Raw genomic sequence first — 21,972 nt, forward strand, 5'->3', positions numbered from 1 at the left:
TCTACGGACAACCCCATTGATAGAGGATGTTGTGTAGGATCCGGGTTTGGCGGTCCACTGCAAACTGGCTACTGAGGGTATCTGCAATAGTATTCTTGACTCCAGGTAGGTATGATACGGTGATGTTGTTGTGTATACACCAGTTCCATAGATGCACTGCTTCTGCACAAAGAGATCAAGATCTGGTGCCTCCCTGCCTGTTGATGTAAAACATGGTAGTTACATTTTCAATGAGGATACGTACCATGGAACCCCAGATATTATGGAGAAAATGTCTGCAGGCAGTGCAGACCACACAGGGCTCCAGAAGATTGATATGGAGTGTGGTCTCGTGGGTAGACCATTTGCCCTGAACTCGATAATGCTTGCAGTAAGCGCCCCAGCCGAGGAGCAAAGCATCGGTGGTAATATGGATGGATGGCTGCACCTGGTGAAATGGGACACTGGCCAGAAGATTCTGAGGATCGGTCCACCAATGTAATGACAATAGGATCCTCTGGGGAACTGATACTTGTCTGTGCATGTGGTGCTTGGCTGGTTTGTACACCAAGGCAAGCCAATGCTGAAGGCAGTGGAAGTGCAGGCATGCATGTGGGACCACATATGTGGTAATGGCCATGTGGCCCATGAAACGAAGGCAGGTTAGAATTGAGACAGTTAGACTCAACCTCATGATTGAGATCAAACATTTTATGGCATCAAAGCACTGATTTGGCAGGTATGGTCATGCTGTTGTGAAATCGAGACAAGCCCCTATAAATTCTATGGATTGGATGGGACATAGAGTAGACTTCTGTTCATTGATAATGAGGCCGAGGGATTCAAAAACCCGTTTTGTGAAAAGCAGCATATCCCTTGTGGCTTGCTGGGAAGGGCCTTCAATAAGGTACCTTTGCGGCGTAGGTATGCTGCAGCTACGGCCAGAGTCTTGGAAAAAACTCTGGGGGCAGATGCAAAGCCGAAATGAAGAATGCTGTATTGGAAATGGTCTGAAGCTACCATAAAGTGGAAGAAGCATCTGTGTACTGGGTGTATGAGTTACATGAAAATAAGGATCTTGGAGGACAAAGGCCGCAAACCAGTCTCCCTTGTCCAGTGCTGGGATGATTGTCGCCAGCGTGACCATCTGGAATTGTTGTTTATGGAGGTATTTGTTTAGGTGAAGAAAGTCAAGGGTAGGCCTCCAACTGCCTGTCCGTCTTTCTGTAAGGAAGTAGCTTGAGTAAAAACCCCTGCCTTGATATTGTTTGGGTACACTCTCTATGGCTCCTGTGTGAAGGAGATGGTGTATCTGTTGACGAAGTAGCAATTTTTGAGAGGGGTCCCTGAGGAGGGTGGAGAGGTTGATGGAATTGAAACCAGGGGGATAGAATAACTGGCCTTGTCAATTTCTAGGACCCAGCAGTCCATCGTAAATGCTGCTCATTGATTGTAGTAAGGGCGCAAACGATGATGAAATGTGGTAAATTTGGAAGTCACTTGTGGAGTGGAGACATCGTGCAGGCTCTTGACCAAAGCCTCACACCTGCTGTCTGGAGGCCTGTTGGTTGGACGAGCAGGTGTTAGGAGCCCACCGGTGCTGATTCCTTGCTCTGGAATGGTTTTGGTCAAACGGTCTTTGCTGTTGCTGTCAGGCAAATGATAAGTCTCTGCCTCTGACAGGGAGTGTACTGTCTCCTATGGTACAGGGGGCTGGGGGGCGTACATCCCTAAAGTATGTTAGGTGGTCTAGGAAAATCTTTGCTAGAATGAAGCACTTCATCAGTTTACACTGCAAAGAGTTTGTCCTTATCAAATGTTTGGTCTTCGACCTGGGTTTGCAGCTCTTTGGGGACACCCGCTGCTTGCAACAACAATGAATGCCTCATTAATATCGATGTAGTGATTGCCTCTGCAGCTGCATCAGCGAAGTCAAGCGCCATTTGCAGCGCTGTGCAGGATGTATTGTGATCTTCCTGCACTATAGATTTTAATATTGGCCTTTTATCATCTGGGAGATGTTGCATTAGTTCCATCAATTTTGCATAATTATCAAAATCATGATTGGATAATAATGCTGTGTAATTGGCTAAATGAAGCTGCAAGGTCGAGGAGGAATACATTTTCCTGCCAAACAGATCTAAGTGTTTATGGTCCTTATCATGAGTGGTGGATTCAAATTGCGGGGTCTTGGATCGATGCTGTGCAGCATCTACCACTAGGGAGTTTGGCTGGGGGGTGAAGAAACAGAAAATCCATGCCCTTGGAGGGGGTGAAGTACTTTCTACCAGCCCTCTTATGGGTTGGTAGGGCTGTGGCTGGTGTATGCCAAACCTCATCCATAATTGCTTCATTTATGGGGAGAGCAATTCTGGATTTGGTGGCAGGCTGGAGGTTCTTTAGAAGCTTATGTTATTTCTCTCGCACCTCTGATAATACCACCTCTTGGCTAGTAGTGATCCTTCTGAATGAGTTTTGAAATTCTTTCAGATCATCAGTTGGTGACGGGCCATCAGGAATAAATCATTCTCCTCACCAGATGAAGCGGTTATCAGTTGGTGAAACGTCAGATTGTTCAGTGTCAGGATCATCAACAATTTGCCCCTCTTCTGGGTCCTCCGTTGGCAAGGGGGAAGTATGCGGATGGGAGGGGGCCACTGACCTCTGGGCCAGGGTTGGCAGTGCTGCTGACTGGTGCCATGGGAGCACCCAGTGATGGTATGGGGACCAGTCAAGGTGATAGGATAATGCCGGATACCATGGAGGATGGTGGGAGTATTGTGGTCAGCATCTTTCATATGAAGTGTGAGCCTGGTTGGAGAGGGATGTTGAGAAGAATACGTACGCCTGCAGTCCTCATCATACTCACTGTAATGAGAAAGTACAGGTGACCATGGTGGAAGAGGAGAGCCAAGAGGTGATAAGGGAGATTGAGATGGATGTCTCCAAGAGTAGTCATATGGAGATCTAGATCTTGGTTCCGATTCCTGCACGGGTGCATTGAGCCTTTAGAGTGAACAGAAAGATGACGACGGCTTGATGGAGGCTCCTGTGGTGCTTGTGGCATTGGTGCTGGAGAGGATGGCACTGGCTCCATGCTAGAGGTGCGAGGCAAGAGTTTGGCAGATTTAAACCTGGCCTTCGTCAACACCAAGGTCTTAGTTGGCGCCGGTGGTGCTGCAGTTTTATCCAGACCCAGAGCTGCCAAGCTCTTCAGTGCCGGAGTATTCGGTGTCATGGTGTGATCAGACTGTGATTTTGGTTCTGGTACTGATGCAATGCGGGGACGCCCAGTGTCAGATGTGCCCAGCCTGTCTCTCATACTAACTCGTGGTAGGGAGCGAGCTGGAGAAACCCTTCATTTAGCTGAGGGTTTAGGTGAAAAGGCACTCGGGGTCGTCTTCTGAGTATTAGCATTGTTCTGCTGTTTGGTGACCTCCTTGTTTGATAGAGGCTCAAGCACTTGGTCAAATAATAGCATGTGTCACTTCACATTTCTTGAATCTGGGGGAGCCCACCATTCTGTTGATTTCTTCCTTTTTTTTTTTTAAGACAGGCCTGAGGATCGTAGCTGGCGAAGCTGGCAGTGCGCCATGCCTCAGGCACCCTAACTATTTACAACAATAAAACTTGAAAAACAGTATTGTTAAACTAACTACTGCTAACTACAAAAACAAAAAACAACTTTTGACCTAATTCTAACGCTATTCCTGTCAACACATGACCGAAGAGGAGGAGAGGGATCAAGCTCCGTCTGCAGCCGAGGGCAGCAATGAAGGAACTGAGGGGACCTGGGCCACATGCGCGAGCTCCAAAGGCACAAATGGCAAGCACCTCCCCACACATGCACAGCCTGACAGGAGACTGCTAGAAAAATAATCCGATTTGCAGCGCCAGGACGAGCCAAACACCAACAGTGAAGCACCTATGGGGACATCACTCGAAGAACCACTATTGATTTAAATCGGACTCTGCAAGGGCCCACACTAGCATACCCCAATGCCTAACCTGTGCTTGTGTCCAGAGCCCAGGCAGCTGAGCCTAACTGATGCAGGAGGTTCAGCTCCCCAAGCTGAATAGCTTTTCATCTCTGGTAGACACTTTCCTTAAAAGAGTTTGCCTTGGGGAATTAAGAAGTGGTGTTATGCCAAAGACGGGACGATACGTTTCCTAACAGCTGAACAACCCACACATCATCAGTGTCAAAAGAAGCTGTTCCCACATGGTAGACCAACCGCTCCCCTCCCAAAACTTCCATTTGTTTTGGAGAAGGGGTCAATGGTTAAGAGAAAAAACAGAGTTTATGACCAGCCACTACTTGTGGTTATTGTTTCTGTGCACTATCTTGTCAGTCATTGGAATGGTATGGGACAATGCTTCTTTTGCACTTAAATATTAGGTATGCAGAATTCCAATATACCGGAGAATCAATTAACAGTGGATCATGTTGTGCAGGAGCCCCTGTACTTCTGCCTCCCTACAGATATTATTTGAAGTTAACAACTTCCATCAGTGTCTGAATAGCAGTCAAGGACTGTGATTGTTCAAAGAGTCGCAGCTAATTAAAACTATCACAAAGAAAACCAGAAAAAAAAACGCTCCTTTGTTTTGAACAGTTCTTATATGTATAATTCCATTTGTAATTAAGAGTTGCCTTGATTGTCAAAGGGCATTGCTGAAATCTAAGTTATAAACAAAGGCTTTGTCTTTTTATTTCCTTGCAGCTTGTAGAAAGTTTATCTTTCATTTGTTTCACCTTTCATTATTTAAAACAACATGAAACATATTTTTACATTTTGGAAAGCTGACGAACAAATGTGAACATGAATATTTATTTTTAATTTAGGTGTTGTAGGCTGTTTTCCTCCTCAAAATGTGTCAATCTCCCTTAAAGCATGAAAATAAAATATTTAAAAGCATGTTTGGTTTTGCTCCACTTTGGAATAATTTTGGAAAACAAACAACTTTCAAACTAGAGTAAGAATCAAAAAGATGAGGCCAGAAAGGGATTAAATCCTGTCCTTGGGGTGACCGATGTGCAACAAGGGAAAAGGATACAACTGATTGTGTGACCACACAAGCAGCTTAATGTGTCACTTGCAGTACGGTTGACAGAGCCGCCCAGGCTCTGGGCAAAAGAGAGGGGCTTGCTCCAGGTAGGGTTGCCAGATGGTCTCCCAAAAAACACCAAACACACAGGCTAAAAATTTGTCTAGCAAAAAAAACCAAACCAACCAACCAACCAACCAAACACACTACTAACAAAAGCCACCAAGCTGGGAACAAAGGGGGAGGCAGCAGAGCCTGCTCTACAAAGCAGCCACCTGCTACCCAAAGCAGAGAGAGGCAGACCCCAGAGCAACACAATGGCAGGGCGGAAGGGGGGGGCACACAACCATGGGTAGGAAGGTGACTCCCCCACAGCCAGGTCTTTGGGTGTCCCAGTGGGAAGAAGTAGAAATTCCACCCCAGTCAGTTTTGGCTGAGAGCCCATGGAAGGCACCTAAACACAACTACAAAGCACCTGTGGGCTTCTCTCCTGCACTACGGCGCCACAACGCGCTTGAACAGCGCTCAGGAGCAGGGACAGGGCTTCTCCTTCTCCCCAAGGTGTCACTCCTCCTCAGACGCAATCAGCTGAGGGCTCCCAACACCGATTGCTCCCTGCCTCCCAGACACTCCCCCCACCCCTGACCAGCTTCTGCACGCAACCAGAGGCTCCCAACGCCGATTGCGGCCCCACCTCCCAGCCACTCTCCCCACTGCCGCCAGGCTTCCATCTGGCACCCAGCCGGAACAACAGAAAACACCAGACATTGCACAAGTCCAGTATTTTCTGAATTTTTTTAAACCAGACAGAGGGTGCAAAAACTAGGCACTCTAGAATACTGGACACCTGGCAACCCTAGTTTCAGGCCTCTGGAAGGGGCAGAGCCTCAAGTGGAAGGGACGGGGATGGGGCTAGCTTCCCCCAAGCAGCCCTCAGCATGCCATGCCTTTGCCAGGCAACCGTTAGCACTGCCCCGAACACTACCCGAGACTCCAGTGGTGATTAAAAGGGCCAGAGGCTCCCAGCCATCAACACTGCTACTGCAGCAGCCAGGAGCCCTGGGCCCAGAGCCGGTCTTATGGGCGGGTGAGCCAGGGGGGTGGGTCGCACAGGGCTGCCATTTTCAAGGGGCCACTGACAGAGCTGGTCTTAGGGACGGGCCCCGAATGCATTTCAGCCAGTTTCCCTGGTTACTCCCTGACCTTTTTTTTGGGGGGGGGGGGAAGGGAGGCAACCATTTGGCAACCCTACGGGTGGTCGCCCAAGGCTGCCAATTGGTTAGGACCGGCCCTACCTAGGCCCTTTTGAAACACCAGGAAGTTGTCCCCTTTTCCCCCCACGCCATCAGCGGACCTGGTTATTTGTGTTCCCAACTACAAGCTCATCACAGCAGACTAGAACATATATTCATGTAGAGTGTAATTCACGCTCACTAACAGGGTCAGCACAGGCCTTTATAACATACAAGTCCCTCTGCTGCACCTCTAACAACTCGGGGTGTGCCTCACGGCCTGAGGAAGCATGGGGGTGGGGAGGGTGACTAGCTCGTGGGCTGTTGCACACATATACTCCCGCTAGAGCGCACACATTCACACTAGCAACAAACAATCCAGCCTAAAGATCAATGAATACATGGTGTAAGCTGAAAAAAAAATGAAGCTGGCATTGCATTTAGCTAGGCCATCATATAAAAACCGTGGAAGAGTTTTTCGTGAACTCAATGCACCAGTTTGTCTGCTCCCTTCACGCTGCAAACTGCTGGGTACATAGGAAGAATGGTACCCAAAATAAAAAGTAAGCCTTACATTCACTATAAGAAATAGCTCAATTCAGAGCCCATGCGCAGGTGAGCTTCACCTCACTGAAGTCAACAGAGCAGCATATCCACTAAAACAGGGCTAAACCTGGCATGTAGGCAGGGTGCCCACAACTAAAAAGTAATATGAATATGTAGATTCTCTCACAGAAACACAGAAATTTGAATTAGAGCACAGCGATCACAGTAGGACATTTATGCCATTCCCCTGCTGGTGAAAGATTGTTCTTACACGACACACTCTTCTCTACAGCTACATCCAATTTAATTTACAGACCGTCCACTGACAGCACTCTCACCAGCCACACTTCCCTGGGAAACAGCATTCTTCAAGACTAATAGATCTCATTGTTAGGAGGTTATCATCCCATTATCTTTTACAGTAATTAAAATTGTACCTCGTGTACCATCCTAAACAATCCCACTCCCTCGTTATTTCACTCTGTAGGTACTTGTGGGCAGCTCCAATGTTCTCCAACCAAGCTTCATTGTCACTTAACTGAGCAATACATATTTAATTCAATTAGTCTTGCTTCATAAATCAGTCCCTCCAGCTCCTTAATCATTTGACTGATTAATAGTCAAACTTGGTTGGAAAGACACTGATGATAGCAACAGTAAAAAGTTTTATAGGAAATAAAAGCCTTGTGTAGATAAGGCACACGGCTGCCAATTTGGTACCTTTCATTGACAGCACATATTTTTCTTCCAGCTGAAAACTTAACGTAAAATATTTATCATTCCACAAATAGATCATGATTGAATTTTTCTTGCAATTAGGGAAACACAAACAGTTAAAATAGAATAAAATATGTGCTTCATCTGAAATGTATTCTCCCTGCTGTCAGAAATGTAACAATATTATAATCATTTGATTTGAGCTAGAAAAATGTAAAATGGAAGATTAGTGTTTCACAAAATGGAGAAGGAAGAAAACTCAAAAGTGGGAAGTAAAATGAAGTCTCCTCAAGTGCAGGAATTTTTTTAGGACAGTCCATCTAAATGGGTATTACACACAAATAATCATTTCAGAAAGAGGCAATAATATTGAGCCTAGATTCCAAGTTTAATGTATTTTTATTTGTAACTTTTTTAGGGTAGAAAGAAAATATCTTACAGTACAAGTATGCAGAACCTTACTAAGGATGTTAAGGACTAGTCAACTATCCGATAAGCAAGTGCTTATCAGATAGTCGACTAGTTGATTCCTCCCCCCTTTGCTTCCTTTATCAGACAGAGGCAACAAAGTGGGGGAAAGAAGGGGTTCTTCAAAGCGTCAGCACTGCACAGTTGAGCCGGGGATCAGCTGTGTGGCACTGATGCTTTGAAATCCCAAGGCGGCATTTCAAAGGGGCAGCCACCGCACAGCTGATCTGCGGCTAAGTTGTGCATCACTGTCCCTTTAAAGGACAGTCCCTTTAAAGCACTGAAGCACTGTGGAGACCAGAGTCAGCTGGGGACTCCCCAGCTAACTCCAGGTTCTGAGCGGCATTTTCCCAGAACCCGGGTTCTGCTGAAATGCCACAGGGAGCCTGGGATCAGCTGGGGAGTCCCCAGCTGACCCTGTGCTCCATGGCACTGCCCCTTTGAAATGCTGAGGCGGTGTTTCAAAGGGGCAGCCACCGCACAGCTGAGATGGGGATTCAAAGCAGCATTCAAAGGAGCAATGCCATGGAGTCTGGGGTCAGCTGTGGACTCCTCCAGATGATTCCGGGCTCCGCGCAGCATATTAGCCGAACCCGGTATCAGTTAGGGGACTTCCTAGCTGACCCCAGGCTCCACGCAGCATGCAGCGCAGCACAGCACAGAGCCCGGGGTCAGTGGGGGACTGAGTCCCCCGCTGACCCCAGACTCCATGGCACTTCCGCATTCCTCCTTTGAAATGTACATATCAAAGCAGGCATGCTCACATGCAACCTGGAGTCAGCAGGACTTCCTGCTCACCCTTGGCTGCAGGCGAAATTCCGCATTCCTCCTTTGAAATGTACAAGAGCCCCTACTGGGGCTCTTGTACAATTCAAAGGAGGAATGTGGAAGTGCCTATCAACTAGTCCATTGACTAGTCCATTGACTACTCGACTAGTCAATTAACCGCAATTTAACATCTCAACTAGTCAATTTCAAAGGAGGAATGCAGGAGTGCCTATCGACTAGTCCATCGACTAGTCAATTAACCACAATTCAACATCCTTAAACCTTACAGGGTTCTCTCAATCTTCTGTACACCATTATAGTGGAATAGCTGCAAGATGAAATGGCATTCTTACAATTGGCATCCACAGCTCCAAAAGAATGGGCTTTGGAATTTTCTTTTTGTTTTTTTCCTACGGCATCTTACTACCTGTTGTCTTAGAATTGGAGTTGGTAATGACTGACATCCCCTGACTTGAAAGTGCTAAAGAAACTGATCACTGGATTTTTTTTGTTTTAAGTCTGCTGTTATGAGGTAAAATGTAGGGACTGCTTACTTGTGAAAGTAATCCCATTTATTTCAATCACAGTGGTAATAGTTAAGTCAGGCTCCTGTTATGGAAAGGTCCTTCACACAGCGTTCTCTAATGCTGCGTAAAGGAGAAATTCCATAATGATGTTTTCTTTATTAATTGCATTTTCATATGAAGCTTCAAAACTCTGTGGGAATTTGTTATATAAAATACAGGAGTTAATTTACTTCAGGGAATGCCAATGAGAACACAGAGGCGTTGACATACAGAATCCTCACATCCAGTGACTACAGCCTGGTTTCTGTTCTCCAGTCTAACTGAGATCAGAATTTATGGGTTTTTTTCAGTTGTATCACACTACATCTCTATGTAATAGTGAATTACGGACAGATAGCTAAACAGGCATAATGTTAAGCAGCACACACAAAGTATCAGTGGTGAGAATGGTAAGGGTACATGGAGAGCTGGTAATTTGGAAGGCAGCTATGCAATAAGAAAAGTTTGAGAACCTCAGTTTTAGGAATTATGAAATATAATACAGACAATTCATTGGAAATAAATTCAGTAGCTGCATTCCTCAATAATTCCTATCGCTTTCTGAAGGATCCAAAGAAGCCTGATTCTGTCTCTCCCTCCTCCTCTTATTCATGTTGTCCACAAATTGTCTGACTGATTTCAAAACTACTCAAAGTGAGGAGCAACAGAAAATGGGATTAGAATAATAGCACTGATTAGGCTGTTCTGAAGTTTTTGAAAGAGAGAGAGTTTGGAAAATTTCAATCAAAATGGCTCATTTATAGAAACAATCCACATCAAATCATCTTTTATGTGACAAAGTAAAAGACTCTCAAATCATGTTTTTGTGGAAACTCAACCCTAAAACTGAACCTTTGCCTATGTTAACTAACTAGTGGTAACCCTTCTTTTTTAGAATTAAGTTCCCACAGAAGCAACATTTAGTCTTCAACTTTGACACAGAAAACATGATATTTTAATTCTTTTTAAAACTTATAATTGTTATGGATTAATTGTTTAACTCATTTTAATAAATGGAGAATTTACTACTTTAGGGGCTAAATTGGGGTAATTTTTGTGGGTTTGCATTTACTCACATGAGTAATCCTGTTGGTTGCCAGGGTACATCTACACAGCAATGTTATTTTAGAATAACATTATTTCGGAATAAAGCAGTGTTATTAACAAAAATAACGAAGAGCACGTCTACACTAAAAGCCTTTATTAAGAAATAATGTCGAGCTGGAGGACTTCTTACTTAGACTCCTGGTAACCCTCATTTCACGAGGGGTAAGGCAAGTCAAAGGAAGAATGTTCTTCTTTTGACTTCCTTCCGTGTAGACAGCACCAAAAGCCAAATTAAGCTATTTTGACTTAAGCTATGCAATTGACGTGCAAAAGCTTAATTCGACTTTAGTCCTGCTGTGAAGACATACCCAAAGTGAATAAGGGCTGCATACTCTATCCCATACTGAATTCTAAGGGAAGTACTAAATTATGTAGTTGATTTAAAGGCCAAATTCTGATTTGAAGTATGGGCACAAAAAGAGGCGTACAAATCCAAAATACACCTTTAGCCAGGCTAGTTCGACCAGGAGTAAATGAAAGGATAAGTAAGAGCATCTGCTTATTCCTTACCCTGTGCAGGAGAGTAAAGAGTGAGTAGGAAAGATCAGGAGGTTGGCTCAACTTTGAGTTCAACTCACTGGCTAGAACAACTGAGCTAGCATGAGAGTCAGGCCAGCAAGAAATTAACATCCCCCAGGAGCAAAGAGAAAGAAAGGAGAGAACGCTGGTTGCTTGGCTCACAATTCCTTCCCTGGGATGTTACCAAGGATAACACAGCTATGTTCCACCTCCTACTACGGGCTTTGGCTGATCACAGAATGGAGTCCACAATGATTGGGAATGCCTATGGTCTGACAGTTTCTATATGAGAAGATAATGTAATAGTATAGATGAATGTCTTATGGTTGGATTGAAATTCTTTTTTCATGTACACCAATGAACACCACCATTCATCTGAACCACCCCGTTCGATGGGACAGATTGAAATGGGGTATAAGCAAGAGAAGAAATGAGACCTGGAAGTCAGACCTTCTGAGACATTGTGAAATTCATGGAGGTTAGGTCCATCAATGGCTATTAGCCAGGATGGGTAGGCATGGTGTCCTGAGTCTTTGTCTGTCAGAAGCTGGGAATGAGCAATAGGCAGTGGATCACTTGATAATTGTTCTGTTCATTCCCTCTGAAGCACCAGGCATTGGCCATTATCAGAAGACAGACTACTGGGCTAGATTAACATTTCAAAGGAGGAATGTGGAAGTGCCTATCAACTAGTCCATTGACTAGTCCATTGACTACTCGACTAGTCAATTAACCACAATTTAACATCTCAACTAGTCAATTTCAAAGGAGGAATGCAGGAGTGCCTATCGACCCAGTATGTGGCTTGACCCAGTATGGCAAGTCTTGTGGTCTTATGAAATTATAACACAATGTTATGGTATTTTCAATGCCTAGATTTCCAGATGCTAGAACCCAAAAAATCCCAATCTAATCCCAACCCAGGTTTATTTAAAACACAGAAAAGAATAATTAAATAAAACTTGGCGCCTACCCACTTCCGCCAAAGTTTTGATACATGACTCCACTGAGGCTTTCTGCGTTGGGTTTGGCCAGGTACAGTTGTAAATTCTGAAAGCAGACTGAAGCAGCTGAATAAAGACTGGCTGATGTGTCTGAAAACCAAAAAGGAAACAACTAGTTTTATACTTTAGAATTTCCTTACAGTTACCCTAGGTTTTGCCCCCACATATATTACATGCATGACTCTAGAACTCCATAAAGTTCTTGTCAGTCTTCAGTACAGAATAAAACATAAAAAAAAAGTTTGGCATTCTCATAAAATAGGCAAATCATGCAGTCCTTACTCAGTTAAAATTTCTGCTGATATAAAACAACATAGCATATTGCAGAGAAAAAAATTGAGAGATTTCTCGGGCCCCAAACATAGGAAACTTTCCAATTTAGGCCACAAAAAGATTTACTCTTTTAGACACAAACAAATACTCTTACAAAGTGATCATTCATGCTAAGTCCCTAGCCACTGAAGTCAGATGTAAAGATCTGTGAAGAAAGAGTCCTTTGCTAGATCAGGGTCAATAGAAATATGATTTTTCAAATATGAGTGTGGCATATAAGTATGAATCATAAGGGGTGGAATAGGAAATAAAGAAGAAAAGAAAGGTGAAGCATATCCATCCTGCGACTGGAAGATGACTTCTTAATTATCTGAATTACAGATTTCTTGGAGTCTTCCTCATTCTTACCTGGAGGCTAGTGCTGTTATCTGAAAATGGAGAACTGAAGAAGCCACTCACAATGTTCATTACTGGTTCAGTGACATACTTCTCCAGAGATATATCTGCATGTTTCCGGTCTGTAGTTGTGTTGCAAACCTACAGTGGAAAGAAAAATATTCGTTCTTTACTTGTGATATTTTGAGAGAGAAACCTAAACAGAATATTGATATTTAATAGTTTTTGAAAAATGTTGTTTTGTATTAAATATATAAAATCAAGCTAATGACCTTGTGCTCAAGCTGTATTCTGTGTTCATTTTTGTTCCTTGGAGCACCACCAAGCTCCTCTGGACCCCTACCTTTCCAGAATTAGTTCCTCTAGTTCAGTTGGCTACTCTTTCCCTCACCATGAAACGAACAAGTCTGTTGGACAACTCTGGACATTCCTTCCGGCCCACACATCATGTTCTACTTTACGCATCTAGACAGACTCAGGAAGGAAAAGAATCATCCCTCCAGATAGGTTGGAAAAAGCTCTAAAGAGAGACATGCAAACACAAACCTACTATATTTCACTATCAGTGGTAAATAGGCCAATGGTGGGATGATAGGAGTTACTATAGAGAACTTTTTTCTGGGTGTCTGGCTGGTGGATCTTGCCCATATGCTCAGGCTTCAGCTGATTGCCATATTTGGGGTCGGGAAGGAATTTTACTCCAGGGTAGATTGGCAGAGGTCCTGAAGGCTTTTCACCTTCCTCTGTAGCATGAGGCATGGATCACTTGCTGGAGGATTCTCTGTATGTTAGGGTCCTTAAACCATTTGAGGACTTCAATAACTGAGATATAGGTGAGAGGATTATTCTAAGAGGGGTGGGTGAGATTCTGTGGCCTGCATTGTGCAGGGGGTCAGACTAGATGATCATAATGGTCCCTTCTGACCTTAAAGTCTATGAGTCTATTAGAAACATGAAAAATGTTCCCAGATGGTGCTGAATTTGGAGCAATTTCGGTTATGATAGGAAGAATGGAGTGCCTTCAAACAGAAGGGATTTAAAAACAACACACAAAATCAAACAAGCAACCACAGAGGAGCTGACAGTCATGCTGGCCCTCTGGGCAAGGTGGGAAGAAGGGCACAGCGCTGCACTCCTAGACGGGGCAAGGTCTTAGGTAGAAGGGCATGGCTGGGAGCATCCAGCCCTCAGCGCTACCCAGGCCACGGCACACCACCTCCAACCCCAAGCCCCCTGTCCTTAGCACCGCTTGGAGTGTGCCATGTGGCTCTCTGGCAACAACATAAAGAACCCAGGGTTCCGGTGCTGCCACAGCAGCACTGGCAACAATGCTGAGAACCCCAGGCCCTTCCAAATCACCATGCTCTGGGGCAGCTGTCAGCAGGCCTGAGCAAATAAAAAGGACAACCGGGAAGCAAGCATAGACAAAATAAAAGCAAAATCCCTTCCAGTCAGTCAGCAGAGGCCACCAGCGGAATCCATAGGAACAAAGTGCAAAGCTAGTCAAAGACCCACCCGTTCTGCCAGGTGAGTTACATGGTAGATTCATCATGTTGCAGTGTTAAGTGCAAGACATGAGAGATGTGCAAAAGGGAACGAAGAAGAAGAGGGGAGAGGAAGACTTTGGGAAAGAGTTATAGCTGAACTAAGGTACTTCTTAGGCTGTGAGAAAGCGTGGAACTATTCAACTTCTGAACAGCATCCTCGAAGACAACAACATTCTAGGATAACATTCATCATTTCATGCTGCATACATTTATTATGTTAAAAATAGGATTTTTTGGTGGGTAGGAGGGAAGAACTCTTGATAGGTAAAGAACTGAAGCACAGAACTGAAGTACAGAAAGAGTAAGTAAAAGGCTCACAGAGAAAAACCTCATTAGCAGGGCTAGAAAGAGCATAAAGATCCATGTCCCAGGTCAGGCCATCTATCCTGCCGATTATACTGTACTGAAGTAACACTTGAACCTTGTAAGCCAGAGACTTTGGCAATACAGCCAGAAGTTTACAGAGACTTCAGATACCACCAGTTATTACTGGGGATTGGAACTACTCACCTTGTGCAATATCAATGGTTCTTCAAGATGTGTCCCCCTATGCTTACTCTAATGTAATGTCCTTGTATCCCTGCACTACTGATCAGAGACCTTTGGTCACAGCATCTGTTTGGCCTGCACATTCGCTGTTCCTTCCACAGGCTCTCACACAAGACTAGCTAGTGCTGTGCAGGTGAACACTCCTCAGTTCCTTTTCTACTGCAGAGTCCACGATAACAACCCTGAAGTAGAAGGGAGGAGGGTGAGTCCTGGAACACCCACAGAGGGACACATCTTGAAGAAACATCGTTAGTGCCCAAGATGAGGCACTGATTATTATTCTTCTTCAAATAGCAGCCTGTGGGTGAGCCACTGCTATTGACTCCCAAGCTCTATTCCCAATGGGAGACTGGGGCTTTGGTGTGGAGTCTAGTATGGACAATACTGCAGCGTCAAATCTAGCATCAGCACCATGATGGCAGAGTTTCCTGTAAAGGTGTTTGCAGATGCCCAAGTAGCCGCTCTGAAAAGTTCCTGGATGGGGACATCAGTGAAGACTGCAACCCAAGAGGAAACCAATCATGCAGAGTGTGTAGGGATAATGAATTGTGTGTGGAGGTACCAATTGGAGAGCCTGACCACAGCGCTTGATGCAGCTTGAGACACGTGTAGAGTGTCTCTGGGCTGATGTCACTGCACCTTTAGACCTAACTGCAATGGAGAGGAAAAGCCTCAGACAGTGGTTCTCAAAACTTCAGCAATCCCATGGTCCCCATTTTGATTCAAGATTTTTCATAGACCTCCACATCCTCTCCTTAGTCAAATGCCCCCTCCACTGCACCCCCTACCCTCACGGTCACACCCCACCTCTCCCCCAAATGTTTACCATTCCAGTCCTTCCTCTTCCTTCCAGTGCCTTCGGCGTGCCACGGAACAATTGTTCCCCAGCATGCAAGAGGCATTGGGAGGAAGGGGGAGGAATTGAGGAAGACAGGGAGAGGGGCTGATCAGTAGGACCAGTGGACCCCCTGGAGTACCCTTGCAGCCATCTGGGGTCCATGGGCCCATATGAGAAACAGTAGTCTAGGAGATTTCCTAAAAGTCTTTGTCCTGTCCAAGTAGAAGGCCAGGGATCTCCTTACATCTGTTGTGTGATGAACGGCTTCCCTATTATCCTGCTGAAGTTTGGGTTAAAAGGTCAATAGGTGAATGAGCTGATTCACATGAAAGGCTGAAGGTACCCTCTGGATGTATTTTGGTGTGGTCTTAGCATAACCTTGTCAGGAAAGAACACTATAAAAAAGGAGGACAATACATGTGCAGGCTGAACAGGCCACATGGGTCCCAAAGTTCTCCGATCGGCAGCACAGGATGGCATGCACACATACAGTTGGAGCACGCAGAGGCACACTATTTAAAGAAACTGATTATTAGTAAATGCATACGCCATATGAGTGGGCAATACAAGGCACATTATTGCCATTAGGGGAGTCTTCAGAGAGGAAGTATCAGAGGGGTAGCCGTGTTAGTCTGAATCTGCAAAAGCGGCAAGGAGTCCTGTGGCACCTTATAGACTAACTGCAGTGTAGAAGCATAAGCTTTCGTGGGCAAAGACCCACTTCGTCAGATGCATCTGACGAAGTGGGTCTTTGCCCACGAAAGCTTATGCTCCTACACTGCAGTTAGTCTATAAGGTGCCACAGGACTCCTTGCCGCTTTTTCAGCGAGGAAGGTAGGCTTGATGGACTTTAGTGTACAACAAAATCGGCAAGGCATGGGCTGCATGTAGTGTTTTTCCCCACAGTAATAGGATGGGTTACATAGGACAGAAAAGCAACAGTAGCTACTCCATAAGACTAAGATAATAAAACTCACTAATATCAATAGAGCCGTGGCATTTTTTTTCCACAGCTCTAGTAGAGGTAAACCAAGGTTCAACATTTCTCAAAAAGACTACAAACTAAAATCCTTCTGGATATTTTCCTGCCTTTAATTAAGGCCAATTTCTGCTGGAACCAATTTCTGCTGGAACCAGCAGTTCTGAGGCTCAGCGTTCAGATTCCCAACAGGAATGCTGGGATCTGCCTGGTGCTGGCCTGGCAAATTTACCAATTGCCCAAACTAAATTGCAAAATGCTTTTAAGACTTCACCCTCATTTGTCTAAAACCCATTGCTGGAAAGCCCTTTCAGTGGCTTTCAACACAGATCCCATAACAGAATGGCAGCCCAATGATTCTCCCCCACTACTTATTCTCTTCCACTCTTTCTTGGATCTTGACTCTAGTAACAAAAATGCTCAACATCTCCAGTGGAAAAAGTAAGACATCCATCATGAGGATAGCCATTCTCCCCCATAGCACTCTGCAATAACACAGACTTAAAGTTCCCAGACTCACCACTGACAGGTAGTTGTAGTGGCTAAAAGAAAAGCATTCCTTCCCTGCCCCTCAATAGCAAGTCTTTTAGCTCACCAAAACATAGAGGATCAAAGGATTCTTCTTTCTAAATATTTTGAGCACTCCATAATATCCCTTCAGGATGCTAAGGGCCTTCTAACAGTCCTGATGGCTACGTAAAACTGATGTATTTGCAACATGTGAACATTGCCTCAGCCCCAGAAAGCAGTCCTGAGCAAATACACTCAACAATCTAACAGATTACCCAGAGGGCCTGGCTGAAGCATGGAACAGGAGAGAGAATTTTTCACATGCTCTTTTAGCTGAGGGGGGAAAGAAAAAGAGCTACTAACCAGGACACGAAAGGAAATAATTAGACAGCTACCCAGAGGGCTTTGCAAGACATCAACACAAAAGTGCACTTTTGCTCTTCTTTTTCAGGAAAAAAAAAAAGAGGACGTGCACATGCACATACAGAGAAAGAATTTAGGAATTACTGGTAAGCCAGCCTCACTTGCTACTCCTTTCTGAAATCTTGGGAGTTTAATTGCTCTTCGAGAGCAAAGTGCAAATGGGTGTGGTGGTCCATCACACCCCTATCTGATGTAGATATCTCTACATCATTTGGCATACTGTAATGCGATTGGTGGTCTTGGAAACGGAAGTCTCTGGATTGGAGTAGCAGAGCTGCATGGGGTAAGGGCCTCCCTATATAAGTCTGCCTCTATAGGAAGGGTCCTATTACAGAGCTAAAGCAAAGAACGGTTTGTAGATGCTGCTGCTGAAGGGTGAGAACTGTGCCACGGCAGGTAAGAGCAACCTTTCCTTGGAGAGGGAATGAAAAGAAAATGCTGCTGACTAAGTAAGAGAGGTTGAAGCCTACAATCCCTTCTGAGCTTCACTCTCAGCTGAGCCCAGGTTGCCCAGAAGCTGACTCCCTATAAGAACAGCTACAGAAACAAGGCAGCCGGCAGCCGTGCAGGGCTTGCAGAGGTCTCATTACTGATGGCCTTCTCCAAGAGACACAAGTTTACAGGCACTGTTGCTTATCCTAGTCTCTGAAACACTTGGCTAAAAATAAAATAAATAAATAAAATGAACAAATAAATAAATAAAGTCTCATTTTCTGCTTCACAGAGAGGTGAAGAGGCCCCCGCACCTGACGCCAGGCTCCGTGCAGCGCTGCTGCTTTGAAACGCCATGGCGGCAGCAAGGGGGGAGGGTGAGGCAAAGGCAGCAATGCAGCAAGGGGAGGGGGAAGCGACTAGTCGACTATCCTGTCAACTATCAGATAAGCATTTGCTTATCAGAGAATCAACTAGTCCTTCACATCCCTACACTGAACCACTGGGATCCACAAGCTTCTCCATGTCTCTACTAATGCATCTTAATCTTCCAAAACTTGCATTAACACCCATTACTCTACCTCCTAGGCCTCTTGTGAGCAGCAACCATCAGTTATGACAGTTTTTAATGTACTTAAACATCAGCTACAGTGACACCATGGCTACGCACACTAGCACTTTTGTTAGTAAGATGTCTGTCAGACAGGGGTGTGAAAAAACCACCCCCTAAGTGATCCAATGCAAACAGCATTATGCCAGTGGTACATAGAGATCATCTTTCTCTGGGGGTAGTTTAACTATGCCAACAGGAGAGCTCTCTCCACTGGAACAGAGCCGCTACACAGGAGAGCTTAAAATGGCACCACCATACATAAGAACGACCATACTGGGTCAGACCAAAGGTCCATCTAGCCCAGTATCCTGTCTTCTAACAGTGGCCAATGCCAGATGCCCCAGAAGGAGTGAACATAACAGGTAATCATCCCTTCTTCTGTCATCCTTTTCCAGCCTCTGAGAAACAGAGGCTAGGGACACTATTCCTATCCTTCCTTGATAATAGCCATTGATGGACCTATCCTCCATGAACTTATCTAGTTCTTTTTTGAGTCCTGTTAAAGTTGTGGTCTTCACAACATCTTCTGGCAAGGAGTTCCACAGGTTGACTGTGCTGCATGAAGAGACACTTCCTTTTGTTTTAAACCTGTTGCCTATTAATTTCAGTTGGTGACCCCTAGATCTTATATTATGGCAAGAAGTAAATAGCATTTCCTTATTTACTTTCTCCATACTTGTCATGATTTTATAATCCTCTATCATAGTCCCCGTTAGTCTCCTCTTTTCTAAGCTGAGAAGTACCCATTTTTTTAATCTCTCTTCATATGGGACCCGTTCCAAACCCCTCATCATTTTTCTTGCCCTTTTCTGAACCTTTGTCAATGAAATCTCTCTTTTTTTAGATGAAACAACCACATCTGTATGCAGTATTCAAGATGTGGGCAAATCAGGGATTTATACAGAGGCATTTATATAGTGCTAGCTATTACTGCAGAAAAGAGTCTATGGCAGCGGTTTTCAAGCTACAGGTCACCACCCAGTACCGGGTTGTAAAATGCCAGACACTGAGTCGCTTTGCTGTAGGGTGACCAGGTGACTAGTGGGAGCTGCTAAGGCAGGCTTCCTGCCTGTCCTGCCACTGCACCCCAGAAGTCGCCAGCAGCAGGTTCAGCTCCCAGGCAGCAGGGGGAGGAGGGGACAGAACTCCACATACTGCCTCCCCCAGAGCACCAGCTCTACATTCCCATTGGCCGGTTCCTGGATAAAGAGAGCTGGGGAGGATGGTGCCCGCATGTGAGAGCTGCCTAGGACTCAGACCTGCTACTGGCTGCTTCCGGGGCACTGGAGTACCAGGTCCCAGCCTTAGAATCCCCGCTGCTTCGCTAACTGAAAGTCACTGGGGGTAAGCCTGTGCTCCACCTGGCGCCCCAATCTCCTGCCCCTGCCCTAGCCCTGAGCCCCCTCCTACATCCCAAACCCCTCATTCCTGGCTCCACCCCAAAACCCACACTCTAGTCAAAAGCTGTAATTACATTGGGTCATGGGCATCAACATTTTTCTTCGACAGGGTCGAGAGAAAAAGAATTTGAAAAACACTGGTCTATGGGATCTAGCTATGTGACACTATCAGTTAGTACTCCAGGCACTCAGAAACTCTAGATTTGGAACCTAAATGAGTTTCCTGGGCTAAATCTAGATTACCTTCTAGACTCACAGTAACTATGAAGCATAACTTGCTGAAATACATGGAGTTTCTCATACCCACAACTCACCCAAATCCATATACCTTTCTTTTTATTTTTAAGCTAATCTCCACGGTTCTGATGTGCCTTGTTAAGGATGACAGTGCTTGAGATAAAACAGGTTAAATAATAAGAAAATTGTAACTGAAATGACACACCATTAAAAAAAGATTTCATTCATTTCACAGTCTCAAGGATTGAAAATACTGTTAAGAGAACATATGAGGTTCAAGCAGAAAAGTTGTTGCCTGGTCAGCTACCTTAAAATGCCTTACATATTACAGCATGCACATCATAAAGCTTACCCTTGCCATATCAACAAGGAAGTTCTCAAATAATTTCCAAATGTGGTTACTAGCATAGATTTCCTTCATTTCCACCTCAGTGTCCACATAACAGTGATTAACAAAGTTCACATATGCAATCTTCACCTGGAGGAGCAAAAGCAAACATAAAAAACCTTGTGAAAATGACAGTGAAATCCATCAGCGTATTAAATGTTTTAATGCATAACTATAATTTGATTTCCTTGTGCACATGAATTATGACATTTGCCTAATGTCACACATGAAGTCTTCCGCAGGGCTAGGAATTTCCTGCGTCCTAATTAGTGCCTTAAAACACAGGGCAGAGTTGTTCCCTAAAAGAGTCCACCAACAAGACAGAAGAGAATGGCAACATGAGGTGCCAGGCAGGAGCTGGTTCAAGAGGGAAGCCAGTTTAAAAACCAGCGCTCCTCCGGGACTGGCTGCCTGTCACAGCTCGCTACTGCCTCTGATACATAGACAGCAGCGTGGGGTGGCAGCAGCCCCAGTCTAGGGTGAGAGTCTGAGCTCCCAGACCCAGGGCAAGCTAGAACTGAGCCGAGCTGCCTGCCCGCCTGGCTCCCAATATACTTTAAATGCATAGAGCCGCAGCAGGAGTAGATCCTGGACCTAGCACAAGCAAGGACTGAGCCAGCCTGCTAAAAAATGTATTGGCCAAGGGTGAAGGTGTGGGGAGAGTTGGGAAATGTGTGTAGTATTAACCTATAAACTCTTGCTTATCGGTTAATCAACTATACTAATACATCCCTAGTACAGAATACAGCCCCTGGTTCTACAACCAGTTCTGCTAGAAGTGTCCTTGTACAATATCACAGTTAGCTCATACGATGCATGCCTGCACGCAAAGCCTTATGAAGCATGACTCATAAGGAGTTGTAAAATACATAATCATTATTTATACCAGTCAGGAGAGGAGAGAAGACCAGAACTCTCGATCTTCTCCTGGTCCATAGCGCAACCCACCTAAGCCAAAAGAGAGGGTGGCAGCTGCAGCTGCTCTTGCTGCATAATCCTGCCAACTGGAACATGCTCAGGCACCTGATATGTTAGGGAGATTTGTAGAGATGGAGCATTCTCAGTGCTGACAGAAAATTAGATTTACCACTAAAATCTCTACTGAACTTTAGCAAATGGTGATTTTTCACAGGTTTCTGGCTGCCAGATCTGGGTGTATTCTCATGGCAACAGCAAAAGGCACATTTCTGACCACAGGATGATTGCTTGTTAAATTCAAGCTCCTGCTTCAAACCCCACAGGCACCAAATCACTTCAAAAAACAGGCAAAACAACCCAGCTTATCTTAGGCATTTGAACTACTTTTGCTGAAACTTCACCTAAATAGGTGCAGCCTGAATTAAAGGGCAAAGATGGAAAATTTTGATTCTTATGGAAAAAGCATTGGGCAGCCTTAATAATAAGTGTCTCTACAAGCTCATCTTGTAAACAC

General features: G+C 44.9%; 1 protein-coding gene across 2 annotated transcripts in view; it reads right to left on the reverse strand.

Moving 5' to 3' along the window:
• The window catches only part of ITPR2 (inositol 1,4,5-trisphosphate receptor type 2), a 319,703-nt gene that overhangs the window by 142,968 nt on the left and 154,763 nt on the right, over window positions 1-21,972 (reverse strand). For both annotated transcript variants that reach the window (XM_075898795.1, XM_075898803.1), the window contains exons 32-34: window positions 20,505-20,630; window positions 12,637-12,765; window positions 11,925-12,045 (exon numbers count right to left, since the gene is read on the reverse strand). In XM_075898795.1, coding sequence (XP_075754910.1) covers window positions 11,925-12,045; window positions 12,637-12,765; window positions 20,505-20,630 — 376 coding nt within the window. The remainder of the gene's footprint in view (window positions 1-11,924; window positions 12,046-12,636; window positions 12,766-20,504; window positions 20,631-21,972) is intronic.

The sequence above is a fragment of the Pelodiscus sinensis genome, chromosome 1 (genome assembly GCF_049634645.1).
Source record: "Pelodiscus sinensis isolate JC-2024 chromosome 1, ASM4963464v1, whole genome shotgun sequence".
Classification (NCBI taxonomy): Eukaryota; Metazoa; Chordata; order Testudines; family Trionychidae; genus Pelodiscus; species Pelodiscus sinensis.